The sequence below is a fragment of the Ornithorhynchus anatinus genome, chromosome 11, assembly GCF_004115215.2.
Source record: "Ornithorhynchus anatinus isolate Pmale09 chromosome 11, mOrnAna1.pri.v4, whole genome shotgun sequence".
In the NCBI taxonomy this organism is placed as follows: domain Eukaryota; kingdom Metazoa; phylum Chordata; class Mammalia; order Monotremata; family Ornithorhynchidae; genus Ornithorhynchus; species Ornithorhynchus anatinus.
In genome coordinates, this window is record NC_041738.1 from 24,868,584 (window position 1) to 24,888,896 (window position 20,313).

Here is a 20,313-nt window from a genome sequence, read left to right on the forward strand (position 1 = left end):
GGCGCATACTCAACAAGAAGTAGAGCTTCATTCATTCAATCATATTTATTGAGCACTTACTGTGTGCAGAGTACTGTACTAAGTGCTTGGAAAGTACAATTCGGCAACAGAGACAATCCCTACCCAACAAAGGGCTCACAGTCTAGAAAGGGGCGGCACACAACAAAACAAAGCAAGTAGACAGGCATCGATAGCATCAAAATAGATAAATAGAATTATAGATATGTACACATTATAGACATATTAACCCTCCTGCACCCAGTGAAGTTTAAAGAACAAAAGGAAATAGGAGTCTGGCCAGCTTGACACAAACTCAGGGAAGCACGGCTGCAATGGATTCCCAGACAGAGTGATGACCATCAATATTACAATTGGAAAGGATGTGAAAAATGGATTTGCAACTGTAGACCTGGGCGTTAATGAAGAGATACCGAGAGCCACTTACCAGATACTCAGGTGGAAGCATGCAAACCACATATGCACTTCTGAGGCTTTTGCTTGGAAAAGGGAAGGAATCACAAATCCAAAAAGTAAGTTTTTCCATCCCTGGTCTGTTTTACCAGAGTTATTCATTCAAGCAGAGAGAGAAAAACTCACCCATGTCAGAGCAAAGCAGAGGCAGATTTCCCTGTGGCAGGGAGCCAAGCAGACAGCAGAAGTGAGAGGTTTGTTTGAGACAGCTATAAAAAATGATCCCAATCTGAAGAGGAGCAAACAGCTCTGCTGAGGAGCAGCTTGCTATCCTAACTAAGATCAAGCAAATAGACTCTCCACAAGTGAAGGGATATCCTTTTGGCAGTTTTAAACAAACAAGCAAAAAATCCACTTGAGTATTCACTTTGATAGTATTGCAGTTGATAATTAGTTTATGCTGCATTATCGGTATCAACAATAGTACTTATTGAATATTTGCTGTGTGCAAAGCACTGTACTAGATACTTAGGGAATATACAAAAGGATAAAGCAGGGTCCTGCCCTTGAGAAGAGTAGTTTAATTGGGAAGACAATGAAGTATTTATATTTTCGTATTCTTCTACTGCTCCCTTTAATAGGAGAAGTTTTCAGCTTAGATTTATTAGATATGATAATGTTGGTATTTGTTAAGCACTTACTGTGTGCAGAACACTATTCTAAGCACTGGAGTATACAGGGTAATCAGGTTGTCCCACATGAGGCTCACAGTCTTAATCCCCATTTTACAGATGAGGTAACTGAGGCCCAGAGAAGTTAAGTGACTTGCCCACAGTCACACAGCTGATATAGATTTTGTTGTCTTATTCTCCTGACCACATTCTCTTGACTTCCCTGTAGAATGTAAACTCATTATGGGCAGAGTATGTGTCTCCTGATTCTGTTTTATTGTACTCTCCCAAGTGCTCCATTCAGTGCTCTGTACATAATAAACGCTCAATAAATACCATTGATTTGATGGTGACTACTCCACCACCCTTCTTCTTCCAGAAGCAGACTCTAAAATCACAGTGCAAAAATATTTTCATCTAATCACAGGCACTCACATCAGTGGCAGGCTAGTTATAGTAATAATGGTGGTATTTGTTAAGCACTTTCTGTGTACCAAACACTGTACTGGGAACCAGCGGAGGTACAGGGTGATCAGATTGAGAAGCAGCGTGGCTCAGTGGAAAGAGCCCGGGCTTGGGAGTCAGGGGTCATGGGTTTGAATCCAGGCTCTGCCACTTGTCAGCTGTGTGACTGTGGGCAAGTCTCTTCACTTCTCTGTGCCTCAGTTACCTAGTCTGGAAAATGGGGATTAACTGTGAGCCTCACGTGGGGCAACCTGATTATCCTGTATCTACCCCAGTGCTTAGAACAGTGCTCGGCACATAGTAAGTGCTTAAAAAAAAAAAAGATTGGACACAGTACCTGTCCTCATGAAGCTCACAGACTAAGTAGGCGGGAGTAGGATTTAGTCCCCATTTTACAGATGAGGAAACTAAGGCACAGAGCAGTTAAGGGACTTGCCCAAGATCACACAGACGACAAATGGCAGAGCCGAGATTAGAACTCAGGTCCCCTCACTACTAGGCCTGTGCTCTTTCCACTAGTCTGGCTAACTCGTGTGTGTATATATATATCTGTAATTTATTTATTTATGTATTCATTTATATTAAGGCCTGTCTCCCCCTCTAGACTGTGAGCTCATTTTAGGCATGAATGTGTCACGTTTGTTGTTATATTGTACTCTCCCAAGCACTTAGTACAGTGCTTTGCACACAGTAAGCGCTTAATAAATACAACTGAATGAATCGAAATATTAACTTTTCTAACCTCCCCATTTGAATTTGACATGTTAGTACTAGGTTGAGTTTATCTGAAAGCACTCGTATCATTGTGGTGGAAAGTGAAGTGACTTCCTATCCTCCAAAAATAGCTTTGCACTACCAGTCTTCATACGCCAAATGGAATCACAGCTCTGACTCAGGTTCGGGCATTTTCCCCCGACTACAGTCACTTAATATCTCTGCCCTTCTGAATTTGGTCTACCTTCTCCATCGGTAGTATTGTGAAATAAGGGACGCTTGGAAGAATGTTTCTCCTCCTGCACAAACTTGAAAGTTGTGACTTTCTAGATTATAATCACAGTGAGAACAATATAAAACTCAGATTAACGATTCTTTTGGAAAACGTTTCTTTTTTATTTTCCAGAAGATATTTATGCTGTTCAGATCCAGAGTTTGAGATTTTCAATTTGCTTTAGAAAGAAGTTTTCCAGAGACCAATTTTAAAAAAAACAAAAAAACAGATTCAGCACTTGGTAATTTAAGTCTCTCAGATGCTTGAATCAGCTTTACACCATGCCAGGCATACAAAGTGCTCTCTGGAGCAGGTGCTAGTTTCTATTAAGGTTATGTAACTTTCTTTCCCATGGTCACAAGCAGCTTCTTCAAGCATAAGGCCATATCTGCACTTAATGCTCTTCATTTTATGCTGTCGAAATGATGGACTTTTGGAGTTGCTTGGATTTACTCTGTTGTTTGCAGTAGCAGGGTTATCGAATCGTCTTACACTTTTATCAGCCAGTTGTATTTATTGAGCACTTAGTGTCTGCAGACCACTGTACTTACCACTTGGGAGAGTACCAAACAATAGAGTTGGTAGAAATGAGCTCTGCTCACAAAGAGTTTACAGTCTAGACAGGGAGAATTTGAAGTCAGTTGTAAATAGGGGAAATAGCAGAGTAAAAGGATGTACAGAGTGTTGTGGGACTGTGGATGAGGTGAATGTCAAGTGTTCAGAGGAAATGTATGCACGTGAGTAGGTAATGCAGAAGAGAGTGAGTAGGGGAAATGGGGGCTTAGTCAGGGAAGGGATTTTAGGGAGGTCTTGAAGTTGGCGAGAGTGGCGATCTGTTGGATACGAAGGGAGAGAGAGTTCCAGGTCAGAGGGGAGTCGTGGGCAAAGAGTCAGCAGCGAGACAGATGAGGTCAGGCTTCAGTGAGTAGGATGGCTTTAGAGGAGTGAAGTGTGTGGACTGGGTCGAATTAGGTGATTGCCAAGATAAGTTTGGAGGGGGAGAGCTGATTGAACGTCTTAAAGCCTATGGTAAGGAGTTTCTGTTAGGTGCAGAGGTGGATGGGCAACCATCGGAGGTTTTAGAGGACTGAGGAGCTGAACATTTATTTTCTTTCTTTTTGAATGACCTGGGATGCAGAATGAAGTATGGACTGGAGTGTGGAGAGACAGAAAGCGGGGGGTCAGCCAGGAGGCTAATGGAGTATTAAGGGGAAATTAGCAGTGCTTGGATCAGTGGGGTCGCAGGTGGGATGGAGAGGAAAGAGAGATGTTGTGAAGGTAGAACCTGCAGGATTTGGTAACAGACTGAATATGCAGGTTGAATGACAGATAACTTGAGCGTAAATCCAAGGTTACAAGCTTGTCGGACTGGGAGGATGCTGGTATCATCTACAGCAATAGGAAAATCAGGGAGGACAAGGCTTGGGTGGGAGGATGAGTTCTGTTTCGGACATTTTAATTTGAGGTATTGGCAGGACCCTCAAGGAGTGATGTCCTGAAAGCAGGAGGAAATGTGAGACTGCAGAGATGGAGAGAGGTCAGGACTGGAGTGGTAAATTTGGAATGCATCCACATAGAAATGGCAGTTGAAAGGCATGGGAGCAAATGAGCTCTCTAAGGGATTGGGTGTAGTTGGAGAATAGAAGGGGCTCAGTGTGGTGCACATTGTGTGAATAAATGAGAGAATTTGTGATGGATGGAGGAGGCAGCGTGACAGTGTAGGTGCTCGTTCTTTTAACAATGCTATTTTATTTGGAACGTGTCGATCTTCATTCGAGGTAAAGACTTGACCTTTTTAAACACTTCCTTCCAAAAGCCATTATACAGCTTTGACATTTATGACTTGCATTTAAACTTAAAAAGCAAAAGAATCGGGCATTTGGGGAGCTCGTTTAACGTGATACATTTATCCATCTATCCTGGGGCGATGTATGCATGAGAAGAGGCAGTTCAAGGCAAGCCTAATGTTAGACACCGATCTGTCTACGGAGACTGGTTCCATACAGGCAGGACTAATGTGGTGTGTCACTAGACCCAAACCTGGGCAACATTTCTTCCTGACTGATAGGAAACATTTTGGGCAGTTTCAGCCCAAAGTCAGTCTGTTTGCCTGGGAGGCCTAGGGTGATCCCCAGAGCTAAAGTAAACTGGAAGCGGAATGAGAGGAGTTAGTCTCAAAGGGCCTCCAGCATCAGTCAGCAGCTGAATTCTCTCCCCGTTGGGGAAGTAAGAATATGTACCCCCCACAGGGAAAATACCTGCCTTCACAGCCTCGGCGTAGTGCTCTAAAAAGAGCTCTCCCTCCCTGGATCCTGAGCGAAAGAAATAAAACCAAGCCACTGAGGCAGATGCGGTTAGAGCAGTAAGTCCCACGTAGATCTCATAAAATCCTTTCCTCCTCCCCCATATAGGCACACCCTCTTTATTAAGTGATGCAGTGGGTAGAGAGCATATTGGCTTGATGGTTTTATTTCAGTGCTGAAACTCTGTGTCATAAAATAGAGAAAAATAATCCAAATTCTCCTTAGCACTGTCTTCACCATTTGCACATTTAATGACTATGAATTTATTTCAACTGCAAAAAAAATGGTTTATTATGGATCAGTGATCTTGGGTATGAAGTGAGAGAGAAAAAGAAAAGGCTAGAAAGTGCATATCTCATTAGCACATTTTTATCAGATGGGTTCAGTCATAATTTCAGTTTTACATAACTCTAAGGTTGTTTTTTGTGCTCGTTAAGTGATTTATTTTAGTACCTAAAAGTGGTATAGTCTGAGACTAAAGGTTAGAGTCTTGTTTTGTCTTATGCCATAAGTCGTTTCTGACGCTGTGGACACACCCCACTTCCATCTGCAGTCGTTCCGGTAGTGTATCCAGAGAGTTTCCTCGGTAAAAATCCGGAAGTGGTTTATCATTGCCTCCTTCCGCGCAGTCAGCTTGATTCTCCACCCTCTCAACTCTCTCCCATGCCGCTGCTGCCCAGCACAGGTGAATTTTGACTTGTGGCAGATTGTTTTCCACTCGCTAGCCACTGGCCAAGCTAGGGATGGAAAGGGTAGGCCTCTGCTTGACTCTCCCTCCCGAAGTCGAGATTGGTAGAGTATTGGAAATTCTCCAGGTGCGACCCTGAGCCGGGAAAGGTTAGAGTACCTGACAAAAAATGTAAGTCCATTAGCGTGTGTGCTCTTTAAGGCCAGCCAATGGCTTTTATTTCTGTTATAAGCGCTCAAATATCTAGTATCGTGCTGTGCACAAAGTAGGATCAGTAAGTGCTGTTGCCCATGATAAGGAAATTTTCTATACTCCTTAACAGCGAACTTCTTTATTATTAGTCATTTGAAAACAAACCAAGAAAATGGTAAAGAGGAAATATTTTCAATAGGTTAAAACTCTGGGGACCTATTTCAAAGTCAACTACTCGGAAAGGGTGTTTGTAGAATTTCTGAGTGATAAGTGTATATTAAACAGAATCCGTGCCTCATAGTTAGAAAGCTATCGTGTGTTTTATGGATCCTCACTGATGTTAGTTTTCAACTTGGGAAAGTTCTGTAAATTCTGTTCCTTGGAGCCTCCACACCAGTAACTATTACTTTTACTGCCTCCATGTTCTTTAATAGAGGAAATGGAAGTTTGAGGTGTGTAATTTGATCAGGGCCAGTTGAGGAACTGAGGTCAAAGCTGATGGTTGAAATTGGGAATAGTAAAAAGATAGAATGCCTTGTTCTGGCCTGTTCTTGGACAACTAGCTAGATGGTATTTCTCAAAATGTTCACTAAATGATCAGGTCTAGTTTATTTTCCGGTTCTGTATGAGAAATTTACAAACATGTAATTTCATTAAGAAAATTCAGACTGTTTCTGAACTGTTACCATGTTAAAAGATGGAGTTTTAATATAGTAGTAATAAGTTCAGCTTTGGGGCTTTTAATAGATTATTCTCTTTCTAAGTAAAGCACTGTCTGTGCAACAAATATGAAATTCTTATCCGAATATCACTGGGGAAATTACATTTCTACATTTATTTAATAGAATACTGTCAGTTTCTACCTGTTCATATTCTGGATATTATGGAGTTTTAAAATTGTAATTTAAAGGTGACATTTGAGGAAAAGCTATCAAAACCCAGCCTCCTCTCTTACCTAAATATGAAAACGATATTTAAAAAAAAAAACTAGTCATGCTTCTTCCTTATGTGCCAGGAAAATAGGAAAAAGGATGCAACAGTTTATAATAATGATGGTTCAGCTCTTACTATGTGCTGGGCACTGTACTAAGAAGTGGGGTGGATACAAGCAAATCAAATCCCTGTCCCATGTGGGGCTCACAATCTCAATCCCCATTTTACAAATGAGGTAACTGAGACACAGAGAAGTGAAGTGATTTGCCCAATGTCACACAGCAGGCAAGTGGTAGAGCTGGAATTAGAACCCATGACCTTCTGACTCCCAGGCTCATATTCTTTCCACTAGACCACGCAGCTTGCTTACTTAAAGTCTCCCCAAAATTAGGACAATATACTAGAGTACATTCTAATTTATTTTAAACCAACAACATTATGTAATAGTCTAGAATTGACTATTCTAAACAGTATTCTGGAGACAAGATCAGAATCCAGCCTTGTTGATTCCCACCAGACCCTGCCATGTCTCCAATGCTTCCATGCAGTTCTTGGCAATATCTGAAATATATATCAAGCTTTTTTTAAAAAACATTATTTCTAACACTGTTTTTATAAATGAACCAACATCCCCCGTTCTAGAAGGTGCATGAACGACATTGAAAAGGTCAAGTGGTTCTTTAGTGGAGACAATCATTTAGTCTGAGCGCAGGTTAACCTTTATGATAATAGTCCATTTAGGTGATCTGAATTAATTGATAATTAAAGCAGAATTTTTTCAGGGTAGCATATTGAATTGAGTTTCAAATAATAGTGTGTATGTACCTCCTTTAATTTTTGATAGCCAGATTCCTGAAAAACAAACCTCAGTGGACCATTTTTATTCTGTTTGGCCTGTTTTTTTCCTTTTACCAGAAAGTTTTCAGGAAATAAATCTTTTACATTGTTTTGCAGGGAAAGTTTAATTGAGACTACATTATTAGTGTAGCGATCCTCCTGTTCTGAAGTTAGACATTCAAATTTAACAACCCAAATCAGGTTCAGATTCAGAAATGCTATGGAAAGTCAGTTTTCAAATCCCAGTTCTTTCTCCACCTCCAAATTCACCAGACCACAGGTCTCCCCATCTTTAAAGCCCTCCTAAAAAAGCCTATCTCCTACCCCGAAGCCTTCCCAGATTACTTCACAATACCTCAATTGCGTCAGACCTACATCCACCTTTAGTACTTGGGCATTGCAATCTTTCCTCAGCACTCATGTAAATTTGTATATTTTAATGTATTCATATATTATTCACATTTATCTGTACATTCAATAATTTGTTCAGCTGTTTCATCTTGATGTATTTATGCTACTTGTGGCATTATACTTGTTCTTTCTCCTGCTTTCATTATCTGAAAATAATTTTTATTAATCTTCCCCATTAGACCATAAATTCTTCGAGGGCAGGAAGCGAATGTCTTGCTGTTGTTGTACTTTCCCAAGGATGTAGTGTGGTGCCTGGAACCCTGTGGGTGCTTAAAAAAGTATCATTGATTGACTGACTGAAATGGAAAGTGTTGTATACAGCTTCTCAGCAAATATTCTCGACCCTGACTGTGTCAGCAAAATGTCATTATAATCAAAACGACAGTATTTCGCAAGCGGTTATTCTGTGCCAAATATCTTATTAAACAATGGGAAGATGCAAGATCCCCTCTCAGGTTTGCACCTGTAGATTTCCAGTACTCTACCAGTTTTGACCACAGGAGAGAGAGTCAAGCAGAGGCATACCCATTGCATTCCTAGCTTGGCGATGGCTAGCAAGTGGAAGGTAATCTGCCACAAGTCAGAAGTCCCCTGTGCTGGGCAGCTGTGGCATGGGAGAGAATCGAGGGCAGAGACTCGAGTTTACTGCATGGAAGGAGGCAATTGTAAACCACTTCTGGATTTTTACCAAGAAAACTCTGTGAATACACTAGCAGAACAACTGCAGATGGAGGAGGGCCATTCTGAAAGAGCTGTGTCCACGGCGTCATTATGGGTCGGAGTCGACTCGAAAGCATAAGACAATTTACAAGTAATTTGATCAGGCAGTTCATATCCAACCCTAAACTCACAATTCAATTGAGAAGCAGCATGGCCTAGGGGAAAAAACATGGGCCTCGGAATCAGGATCCGAGTTCTAATTCCAGCCCCACCACTTGAATCAATCAATCAACTGTATTCATTAGGCACTTTCTGTGTACAAAGCACTCTTTAAGTGCTTGGGAAAGAACAGTATAAGAGTTGGTAGGCACACACCCTGCCCACAATAAACTTAGCCTAGAAGAGGAGACAGATATTAATATAAATGAATAAATTATGGATACGTACATAGTGCTGTGGGGCTGAAGGAGGGGTGGAAATCCAAGTGCAGGGGTGGGGCAGCATGGTGTAGTGAATGGAGCCTGGGCCTGGAAATCAGAAGGTTGTGGCTTCTAATCCCAGCTTCAATAAGATTTTGGAGGTGAGGAGAGTGAGAGCCTGTCAAATTATGAAGAGGAAGGGCATTCCAGGCCAGAGGCAGGACGAGGGCGAGAGGTCGGTGGCAAAATAGATGAGGTCGAGGTACAGTGAGTAGGTTTGCATGAGAGAAGTGAAATGTGCGGGCTGGGTTGGAGTAGGAACTCAGGGAAGTAAGTTAGGAGGGGCTATGTGGAGAAGCAGTGTGGCTTAGTGGAAAGAGCCCAGGCTTGGGAGTCAGAGGTCGTGGGTTCTAATCCCGGCTCTGCCACTTATCTGTGTCACCTTGGGTAAGTCACTTAACTTCTCTGTGCCTCGGTTACCTCATCTGTAAAATAGAGATGAAGACTGTGAGCCCCTCATGGGACAACCTGATTACCTTGTATCTACCACAGTATTTAGAACAGTGCATGGCACATAGCGCTTAACAAATACCAACATCATCATTATTATTATTAATAAGGTGCTTGTGTGTTTTAAAGGCGTTTTAATGGTGAGGAGTTGCTGTTTGGTGCAGAGGTGGATGGGCAACCAGTGGAGGTTCTTGAGAGTGGGAAAACATGGACTGAACATTTCTGTGGAAAAATGATCTGGACAGCAGAGTGGCAGGAAGGCAGGGAGATCAGTAAGGAGGCTGATGCAGTAGTCAAGGTTGGAAAGGATAAGTGCTTAAATTAATATGATAGCAGTTTGGATTGAGAGGAAAGCATGGGTTTTAGTGATATCTTGAAGGTTGAACGAACAAGATTGGTGACAGACTGAATATATAGATTGAGTGAGATGAATCGAGGATAATGCCAAGGTTGCGGTCTTGTGGGATAGACTGTGTAATCTTGGACAAGTCACTTAAATTATCTGTACCTCAGTTACCCCATCTGTAAAATAGGGATTAAGACTGTGAGTCTCACGTTTGAAACTGACTGTCTCCAAACCGATTATCTTATATCTTCCCCAGCCAGTGCCTGGCACATAGTAAACAATTAACAGATGCCATGAAAAGAAAAAAAGGTATGCAGAGTAGGTCTTGTGTCTCCATTTTACAGATGAGAAAACTGAGGCTTGCCCAAGGTCACAGAAGCAGGCCAGTGGCCAGTCCCATGCTTTTTTCCATTAGGTGGCATGTATTCTTAAAAGTCACCGATTCTACTCCTTTTTAAGTGAGAAAAGTTATGAATTGTTAATTCTGAGCTGTTTTCTTTAAATCCTTGAAAGTCTCTTTTGTGAAATATTTCTAATGAAAGCATTTGTTGTCTTTGTTTTCTTGAGTTCCTAATGTAAAGGAGGCATTACCTTGGTTTTAAATGTTGTGTCCAACAGAATAATAATGTTGGTATTTGTTAAGCGCTTACTATGTGCCGAGCACCGTTCTAAGCGCTGGGTTACATACAAGGTGATCAGGTTGTCCCATGTGGGGCTCATAGTCTTAATCCTCATTTTACAGATGAGGGAACTGAGGCCCAGAGAAGTGAAGTGACTTGCCAGGGTCACACAGCAGACAAGCAACGGAGCTGGGATTAGAACCCACGACCTCTGACTCCCAAGCCCAGGCTCTTTCCACTGAACCACGCTGCTTCTAGAGCATATAGATTCTTTGTCTGCTTTGCTCTGTACATAACCTGAATCACCTTCATGAAGCTTTTAGCATTAAAATGCATGTTGTGTTTGAGAATTTGAAGAAGCAAAATAAGATGTTGTCTCTGGCTATATCCAGCAAACAACTAGACTCTATGGAATGCCCACAGGGTGAAAAGCACTGTATTATTATCATCACTTGTACCATTTAGCAAGCAAAGAAAGAGTTACAAGTGAGTTGCATCTCCATTTCTAAAAGAAGCTTTCTTTGGTTTGAAGTCTTTGGTTAACAAACAGTTTCCTTCATAGAGATGGGGTGAGACTGAGACCCTCATGAGTGTTAATTGAGTGAGATGTGTGTGTTTGGTTAGTCCAAAACGCCAAATGTGACATTATGATCATACTTTGAAAAAATGCTCTCCTTTCTTTAAATACTAGAAAAAGTGAAAGCAATCTGTTCAAAGGATCAATAGAATAATTCTCTTGGAACTAATACATTTTGATGTCTTTTTTGTTTGTTTTTTTAAAACTCTGGGTATGGAAGAGGATCAGAAAATAACAGCCAGGTGTATATGAGAAGCAGCATGGCCTAGATGAGAAACATTCATTCATTCGTATTTATTGAGCACTTACTGTGTGCAGAGCACTGTACTAAGTGCTTGGAAAGTACAATTCGGCAAAAATAGGGACAATCTCTACCCAACAATGGGCTCACATAGGCTAGTGGCAGGAGAACAACTTTGGGAATCACAGGTCGTGAGTTCTAATTTCGCCTCTGCCCCTTGTCAGCTGTGTGACCTTGGGCAACTCACTTAACTTCTCTGTGCCTCAGTTACCTCATCTGTAAAATGGGGATTAAGACTGTGAGCCCCGCGTGGGACAACCTGCTTATCCTGTATCTACCCCCAGTACTTAGAAGGGTGCTTGGCACATAGTAAGCGTTTAGCAAGTACCATAATTATTAATGATAATTATATATTTAAAATTTCCCGTATTGTGGAAAACTAACATAAATCAATCATATTTATTGAGTGCTTACAGCATGCAGAGCACTGTAGTAAGCACTTGGGAGAATACAGTGTAGCAGGTTGTATATTAATTCCCTGCCCATAAGGAGCTTACAGTCTAGAAAGGGAGACAGACATTAAAGAATATTACATACAATTATATAAGTGCTGAAAATGGGGTGAATAAAGGGTGTGAATCATATGTAGTGCAAAGGTGACCCAGAAGGAGGAGGGTAGTGGAAATGAGGGCTTAGTCAGGGAAGGCCTCTTGGAAAGGATGTGATTTTAATAAAGCTTTGAAAGTGGGGAGAATGATTGTGTGACAGATATGAAGGGAGAGGGCATTCCAAGCCAAAGGCAGGATGTGGGCAAGAGGTTGATGGCCAAATAGACAAGATTGGGATATAGCTGAGGGGTTAGAGGAGTGAAGTGACCATGCTGGATTGTAGTAGGAAATCAGCAAGATAAGATAGGAGGGGACAAGGTGATTGAGTGCTTTAGAGTCAGGAGTGCCTGCTTGATGCAGAGCTGATGGGCAACCACTGGAGGTTCTTAAGGAGCGGGGAAAACCTGAACTGAATTTTTTTTTAGAAAAATGATCGGGGTGCAAAGTGAAGTATGGACTGGAGCGGGGAGAGAGACAGGGAGGTAAGCAAGGACACTGATGCAGTAGTCAGGGCGGGATAGGATAAGTGCTTGATTCAACATGGTAGCAGTTTGGATGGAGAGGAATAGATGGATTTTAGCAATGTCATGAAGGTAGAACCAGAGGGATTTGGTGATAGATTGAACATGTGGATTGAATAAGAAAGATGAGTCGAGGAAAATGCCACGGTTACAGGCTTGTGAGATAGGAAGGATGGTGGTGCTATGTATAGTAATAGGGAAATCAAGGAGAGGACAGGGTTTGGGTGGGAATATGAGGAGTTCTGTTTTGGATGCATTAAGCTTGAGGTGTTAGAGGGACATCCAAATAGAAATATCCTGATGGCAGGAGGAAATGTGAGACCGCAGAGAGGGAGAGAGAGATCAGTGCTGGAGATTTGGGGATCATCTGCATAGAAATGATAGTCGAAGCCACGGGAAAAATGAGTTCTCCAAGAAAGTGGGTGTAGAAGAAGAATAGAAGGGGACTCAGAACTGAATCTTGAGGGACTCCCACAGTAAGGTGGTGAGAGGCGGAAGAGCAGCCCACGACAAAGACTGAGTGAGACAACTTCTCTGTGCTTCAGTTACTTCATTTGCAAAATGGGGATTGAGACTGTGAGCCCTGTGTGGGACAGGGACTGTGTCCACCCAATTATCTTGTATCTAATCCAGGCTTAGTTCAGTGCCAGGCGTATAGTGCTTAACAAATCCCATTGAAAAAAAAGAAAAATGAACGGCCAGAGAGATAGGAGCAGAAACAGGAGAGGACAGTGTCAGTGCAGCCAAAGTTAATGTCTTCAGGAGAAAGGGGTGATCCACAGTGTCAAAGGCAGTTGAGAGGTCAAAGAGGATTAGGACAGGGTAGTGGCCATTGAATTTGGTGAGAAGAAGATTGTTGATAATGGCATAAATGCATTGTAGATTACTTTTATACACCCTCAAACTTATTAGTCACTGATTTGATCATTAGATTTAAGGCAATTCTTAACTGCGGTTTTCTGAGTTTTAGGTAACTGAACGATGATCTCATCATCTCTAACTGCTACACAGTCTCCACCCTAACCAACTCTGAAATCCCTCTCTCTGACCATAACCTTTTCACCTGCCTCCTCTCCCAAACTCCTTCTCCCCATAAATCTGTACTATTCCCCCACAGAGACCTCTGCTCTCTCAATCCCATCCATCTCTCTTAGCACATCACACCCCACCTAGCCTCCGTATCCATTCTACCCACTTTTGATGACCAAATAGATGCTCTCCACTCCACCATCTCTACTCAACTCAACTCACTCACTCCCCTATCCCTTGGTTGCTCTCGCGCCATTAACTCACAGCCCTGGATCACCTCTGCTGTCTGCCTCCTTCTCTCTTATGCTTGACTGCTGAACGCTGCTGATGGAAATCTAAACATCAGGCAGGCCTTGTCCACTTCAAGTATGTCCTTTCTTGCCTTAACTCTGCCCTCTCCTCTGTCTGGCAAAACTATTTCTCTTCCCTTATCGACTCCCATGCCCATCACCCTCATCAGCTTTCCGGGCATTGAACTCTCTCCTCAGATCTCCTGTCCCTCCCCCTCCTCCATCCCTCACTTCCAATGATCTGGCCACTTCATTAGGAAAATTAACACCATCAGGTCTGAGCTCCCCAAAATCACTTCCCCTCATCTCCCCCTCCTCTCGGCCCCCTTTTCAACTTTCCCATCCTTCCCAGCGGTATCTTCAGAGAAGATCTCCTGCTTCCTTTGAAGTGCCACCCCCTCAACATGTGCATCGAACCCCATTCCCTCGCACCTTATGAAAACTCTCGCCCTTCCCTCCTCCTCTCCTTAACTTCCATCTTCAACCGCTCACTCTCCAAAGGCTTCTTCCCCTCTGCCTTCAAACATGTCCACATCTCCCCCATCCTAAAAAGCCCCTCCCTTGACTCCACAGACCCTCCAGTTTTCACCCCATCTCCCTTCTACCCTTCCTTTCCAAACTCTTGGATCAAGTAGTCTACACTCGCTGCCTCCAATTCCTCTCCTCCAACTCTCTCCTGGACCCCCTCCAATCTGGCTTCCGCCCCTTCCACTCCACGGAAAGGTCATCAGTGACCTCCTTCTTGCCAAATCCAACAGCTCCTACTCCATCCTAATCCTCCTTGACTTCTCAGCTGTCTTTGACCCTGCAGACCATCTTCTTCTCCTCATCACATTATCCAACCTTGACTTCACTGATTCTCTCCTCTGCTGGTTCTCCTCTTATCTTTCTGGCTGTTCATTCTCAGACTCCTTCGTGGGCTCCTCCTCCCCTTCCCATAGGAGTCCCTCAAGGGACAGTTCTAGGTCCCCTTCTGTTCTTCATCTACACTCATTCCCTTAGAGAACTCTTCGCTCCCACGGCTTCGACTATCATTTCTGTGCAGATGACACCCAAATATATATCTCCTCCCCTTTTCTCTCTCCCTCCCTTCAGGCTCACATCTCCGCCTGCCTTCAGGACATCTCTACTTGGACGACCTCCCACCACCTAAAACTCAACATGTCAAAGACAGAGCTCCTTATCTTTCCTCCCAAACCCCGTCCTCTCCCTGACTTTCCTGTCACTGTGGACGGCGCAACCATCCTTCCCATCTCACAAGCCCCCAACCTTGGTGTCAGTCTTGACTCTGCTGTCTCATCAGCCCACATATCCAATCTGTCACCAATGCCTGCTTGTCTCACCTTCACGACATCACCAAGATCCACCCTTTCCTCTCCATCCAAACCGCTACCACGTTAGTACAATCGATCATCCTATCCCAACCCTGATTACTGCATTCAGCCTCCTTGCTGACCTCCCAACCTCCTGCCTCTCCCTACTTCAGTCCATACTTCACTCCGTTGCCTGGATTATCTTTCTGCAGAAACGCTCCGGGCACGTCACCTGCCTCCTCGAAAATCTCCCGTGGTTGCTTATCAATCTCCGTATCAAACAGAAACTCCTCACTCTTTGCTTCAAACCTCTCCGTCCCCTTGCCCCCTCCTACCTCACCTCCCTTCTCTCCTTCTACAGCCCAGCCCACACACTTTGCTCCTCTGCCACTAACCTCCTCATTATGCCGCGTTCTTGCCTGTCCTGCCGTTGACCCCCGGCCTATATCCTACCTCTGGTCTGGAATGCCCTCCCTTCTCAAATCCACCAGTCACACTTCCCCCCCTTCAAAGCCCTACTGAAGGCTCACCTCCTCCAAGAGGCCTTCCCAGACTAAGACCCCCTTTTCCTCTGCTCCCCATCCCCTCCGCCCCGACTGCCCCGACTCACTGCCTTTGCTCTACCCCCTTCTCCCGGCCCCACAGCACTTGTGTATATATGTGCATATCTATAATTCTATTTATATTGATTACTGTTTACTTGTTTCAATGTCTTTCTCCCCACTACTAGCCTGTAAGCCTGGTGTGGGCAGGGATTGTCCCTCTCTGTTGCTGAATTGTACATTCCAAGTGCTTAGTACAGTGCTCTGCACACAGTAAGCACTCAGGAAATATGACTGAATGAATGAATGAATGATGAATGGCAAAATGTATCATTGACTGTTTTGAAGAATCACTTAAATTATTTTGCCTTTTTAAACTGTTCCTGGAATTAAACCAACCAGTTGGAAAAGTGAAAAGGCAGCTGATAAAGTAGGACAGAGTAGTGATTAATGATCTTATCTATAGATTTTGCAAAGTGACATCATTTTGACAGCTCAATAAAGGCTTTTGAAACGTTGGTATAAGGTAGACAACCACAATTTAACCTTCCAAATCTATTTTCTTCGAGAGAGAAGCTGAATATGGCCCTGTCGATCAACTTGAATCAATAGAGTACATCAGTGGGTTTTAAAAAGAATAAAAAGGCAGAAATACACACTTGCCAGGATAACAGCACTAATAATCCTCTTTTCATTTTTCCACAGTTCTCAGTGGTCTCTGTTCCAATGATTGTCCTCGTAAGATAACAGTAAGTAAACCTGACTACTTTTCCTCATCTCCCACTGCGTCGCCCTGATTTGCTCCCTTTGCTCTTCCCTCACTCCCAGCTCCACAGCACTTTATATTTCTGTCATTTTATTTATGTATCTGTTTCTTTGTATCGATGCCTGCCTCCCTTGTTGTGGGCTGGAAATGGCACTGTTTCTTGTTGCATTGTACTTTCCCAAGCGCTTAATACAGTGCTCTGCACACAATAAAGCACTTAATCAGTACTATTGAATGAATGAATGAGTGAATGTAATAGTTTGATGAAAACTCTGTTCAGAATGAAGTGGTAAGGGTACAGAGTGGCTGTCCAAACAGATATTCAATCACTGCACTGTTTACCACTGAGAGAAATGTCCTTGGTGCTTGTGAAAGCTCTGCCTCATAGAAAAAGACTGTTGTTTTGATTTTTGATTTGTTCGGAATAGCAAGTAAACTGATATTCAAAAGCACGAGGTGTTGAAATACATATCAGGAGCAATTAGTACTGATGAAATTTGGTCATTCTACTAATTGTCACACTTTAAAAAAAAACACACAAGAATGTTTCAAAAAACACAGGGCAGATGGCTGCCTGAGTCGTATGTGTAGAAAAATTGATATAATTCCCCGTATTCCAGATTCTTCCGTAATTATGGTTTTCTGTCTCTTCTCATCACTCTGTTGAAGGTAGCCCACTGGCAGCTCAGTTTTCAAGTGGTGCGTTTGTCCAGTTTGTGGATTATCCAGGCTCGTTGCTTTTTCCTCCTCTGTATTTTCTGATTTGGGCCATTTCCAAGCTCCTTAACACCCCATCAGAGGAGGAGCAAAGGAAATAAAGAGATAAAATTCAAAGGAAGAAATTCTGCCACTCACCAGCCACTCTGAGAACGTTTGTCATGTAGTATCTCAAAAGTCAAAGGTTTTCTTCTTTCCTTCTATCTGTTTGCAAGTGCAGAACCTTCTAGATTGTGCAGAACAACCTCATCATACACTGAACATGGTTCTCAAACCATTTTGTAAGTTATATTACTAAGATTCCCTTTGCAAATCCAGCAGCTTAGATCCCTATGGCTCCCCTGCAGTTGAAATATTAGCCTCCCATTTATCCATTTTGACTCCCTTTGTAGTTCTGAGCTACAAATAAGGGCTTATCACACAGTAAGCACTCAAGAAATATGATTAATTGATTGATTAACATATCACACTTTTGTCCTGGTGCCCAGAAGATTTCATATATCACAACTTTTTAGTGATAACTCTAGAATACAATATGCTATGAGTATTCTTCCCCATTGACCTGTCATCATAATAGAAAGTTTCCCTACCTTATGTACAACCCAGAGTGAGCCTGACAGAACCTTTTTTTCAATAAGAACAGTAATAATTGTGGCTTCTGTTGTGTGTTTACTATGTGTCAAGCATTGTTTTAAACGCTGGGGTAGATAAAGGCTAATCAGGTTGGACACAGTCCCTGTCCCACATGGGGCTCACAGCTGTAATCCTCAGTTTACAGATGAGATAACTGAGTCCCAGAGAAGTTAAGTGACTTGCCCAAGGTCACACAGCAGATGTGTGGCAGAGCTGGGATTAGAACCCACATCCTCTGACTCCCAGGCCTGTGCTTTCTGCTAGGCCGTGTTCCTTCTCTGATACAGTCCAGTTAATGGGCAGATGGCGATCTCAGGTTGAAACAATACCAGAGTGACAATATAGAGAACAAAACCGGTCATTCCCCAGAGATATGACCAGAACCATACATCTCTGAACTGCTCCTGTGCATTATGGACCAAAAATAGAGTAAGTCCAAATCCGTGCAGAAATTGAGGCCTCTCTGCTTGTTCCTTAGATGATATTTCTGACTGAAGTGAGTCCAAAAATAACTTTCAAGAGTACAAGGCTCTTAAAGTCTTTAGTAATTTTCAGGCCTCCCATCCTCCCAAAAAGAGCACACTGTTCTTGTACGTATTTCAACCTTTGTAAAGGCCAGTCTAAATATAAAATAATTCTCTCAAATCTCTAGTATACTCAGTATGATGGCAAATCCTGAGAACTCTCTTTTTAGAAATTATTGACAATTTTAAGCCAAATAGTTTTTTTTCATTCTCTGTGTGTTAGCTTGGGTCTGGAATCGCTGCCTCTAAAAGAGTTTTCTGGTTACAACCAATGTATTATGCCTTTTGACAGTTGTAGTTGTCATGGATACTGAAATCAGCTTGCAAAAACTGGGTTTCTCAGTTCAACTCAAACCCAGGGTCCTTCTCTCGTTCCCGATGATCACACTTAATTGTGCAGATTCACATACTGACACTGCCATAAAATGCAGTAGGAAACCAATTACTTGAGCGTATTCAGTTCTTTAATATACCTCTTATCTCTTTATCTGCCTACTTGATCAAATCAACATCAAGAGTTCATTTAAAAACTTGAGTAATAATTTTGAAGAAATGAGTAAGATGCATACTAGCAAGTAAATTATCAAACTGTAATGCACTAGCTAGAGAAATGTGGCAACCATCAAAGATAGAGAAATAATACCCAGGAAACTATAAATCGAAAAACAAGGGCTAGAAAATAACTAAAAGTCTTACTCCTGGAAAAAAATGAAAACAATTGATCCATATTCCAGGAAAAAGTGAAAGAAGTTCCTTTCCCCTAAAAAAGAAAATATCAAAAATTAAGAGCTCCACCAAATCATATTCACCTTCCCACAGCCATCTTTAACCCTTCCCCCATCATGTCTGCATTTTTCATTCCAAGATCATTTATTTTATTGTCATACTAATTGAAATCTGTATCCATGGGGCTCAAACATCCTTCCAGTCGTGTTCACAGTACCCTGGGTTTGAAACCCATAGAAGTGATGCAGTGAGCTGTTGGCTTCAGACATAGATGACTCAGTATGTTTAGGGAAATCCCTTGGAAAATGAAGTTATTAAAATAGAAATGTGGACTACCACTTTTACTCGCCACCGTACGGATCAGCAAAAAACAATTAAGAGACGGTTAATCTCGTAGGAGAGTTTAAAGGAACACTTGACTCAGGGCAGCACTGAGTATGAGTCACATGCCGTACAATTGATGGATTATAAATCAATCACCATTCAGCAGGTCGACACCAGGGGGAGAATAAAAGACGGTAGGAAATGGCATTGATTAATCAAACAGCAAACTCCCCGAAAGTCAGGCAGTTAACTCGATGTGGTATAGTACTCAGTAGGAACAGCACGATCTGATGGGAAGAACACCTGGCTTCTAATTCCTGTTGAGTAACCCTGGGAAAGTCACTTAGCCTCTCTGTGCCTCAGTTTCCTTATATGTAAAATGGGGATTCACTACCTGTCTTCCCTCATACTTAGTCTGTAAGTTTGAAGAGGAGCAAGAGATAATGTCCAGGGCTTAGTACAGTGCTTGGCACATAGCGAGCGCTTAAGTGCCATTATTGCTGTGCTTCATCGATCCAGATTACATTCACTCAAAAAATTGGCTCCTCTCTCCTTTGGAAATTTTAAAAGCTTTAAAGGAGTTATGGTGCACCTACCACTCAAAAGAAAAGAAGAAAGGTAGTTGGAAGACTGAATACTGTTGTTATTATGGGACCACAAGTAGTGTATTCTGATCCAAGATCACAGCATGGCCAAGTGGCAAGAGCACAGGCTTGGGAGTCAGGGGATGTGGGTTCTAATCCCGGATCCGCCTCATCTTCTGTGTGACCTTGGACAAGTCACTTAACTTCTCTGTGCCCCAGTTACCTCATCTGTAGAATGGGGACTAAGACTGTGAGCCCCATGTGGGACATGGACTGTCTCCAGCCTGATTGCTTTGTATCTACCCTAGCATTTAGAACAATGTTTGGCACATAGTAAGCGCTTAAGAAATATTATTATTGTTGTTATTATTACACCCAAAAATATTCCTTGAAGGGATGAACAAGGAAACGTGTAATTGGCCCTTTTTCGAATGGTGTTCAAGAGTGTAAAACCCCAAGTAAAG

At 42.5% G+C, this 20,313-nt stretch overlaps 1 protein-coding gene across 1 annotated transcript in view; it reads left to right on the forward strand.

Annotated features, from left to right (window-relative positions):
* ITFG1 (integrin alpha FG-GAP repeat containing 1) overlaps positions 1 to 20,313 on the forward strand; it is a 235,946-nt gene that overhangs the window by 147,816 nt on the left and 67,817 nt on the right. The window contains exon 13 of the mRNA XM_029075684.2: positions 16,281 to 16,324. Within this exon, the coding sequence (XP_028931517.1) occupies positions 16,281 to 16,324 (44 nt within the window). The remainder of the gene's footprint in view (positions 1 to 16,280; positions 16,325 to 20,313) is intronic.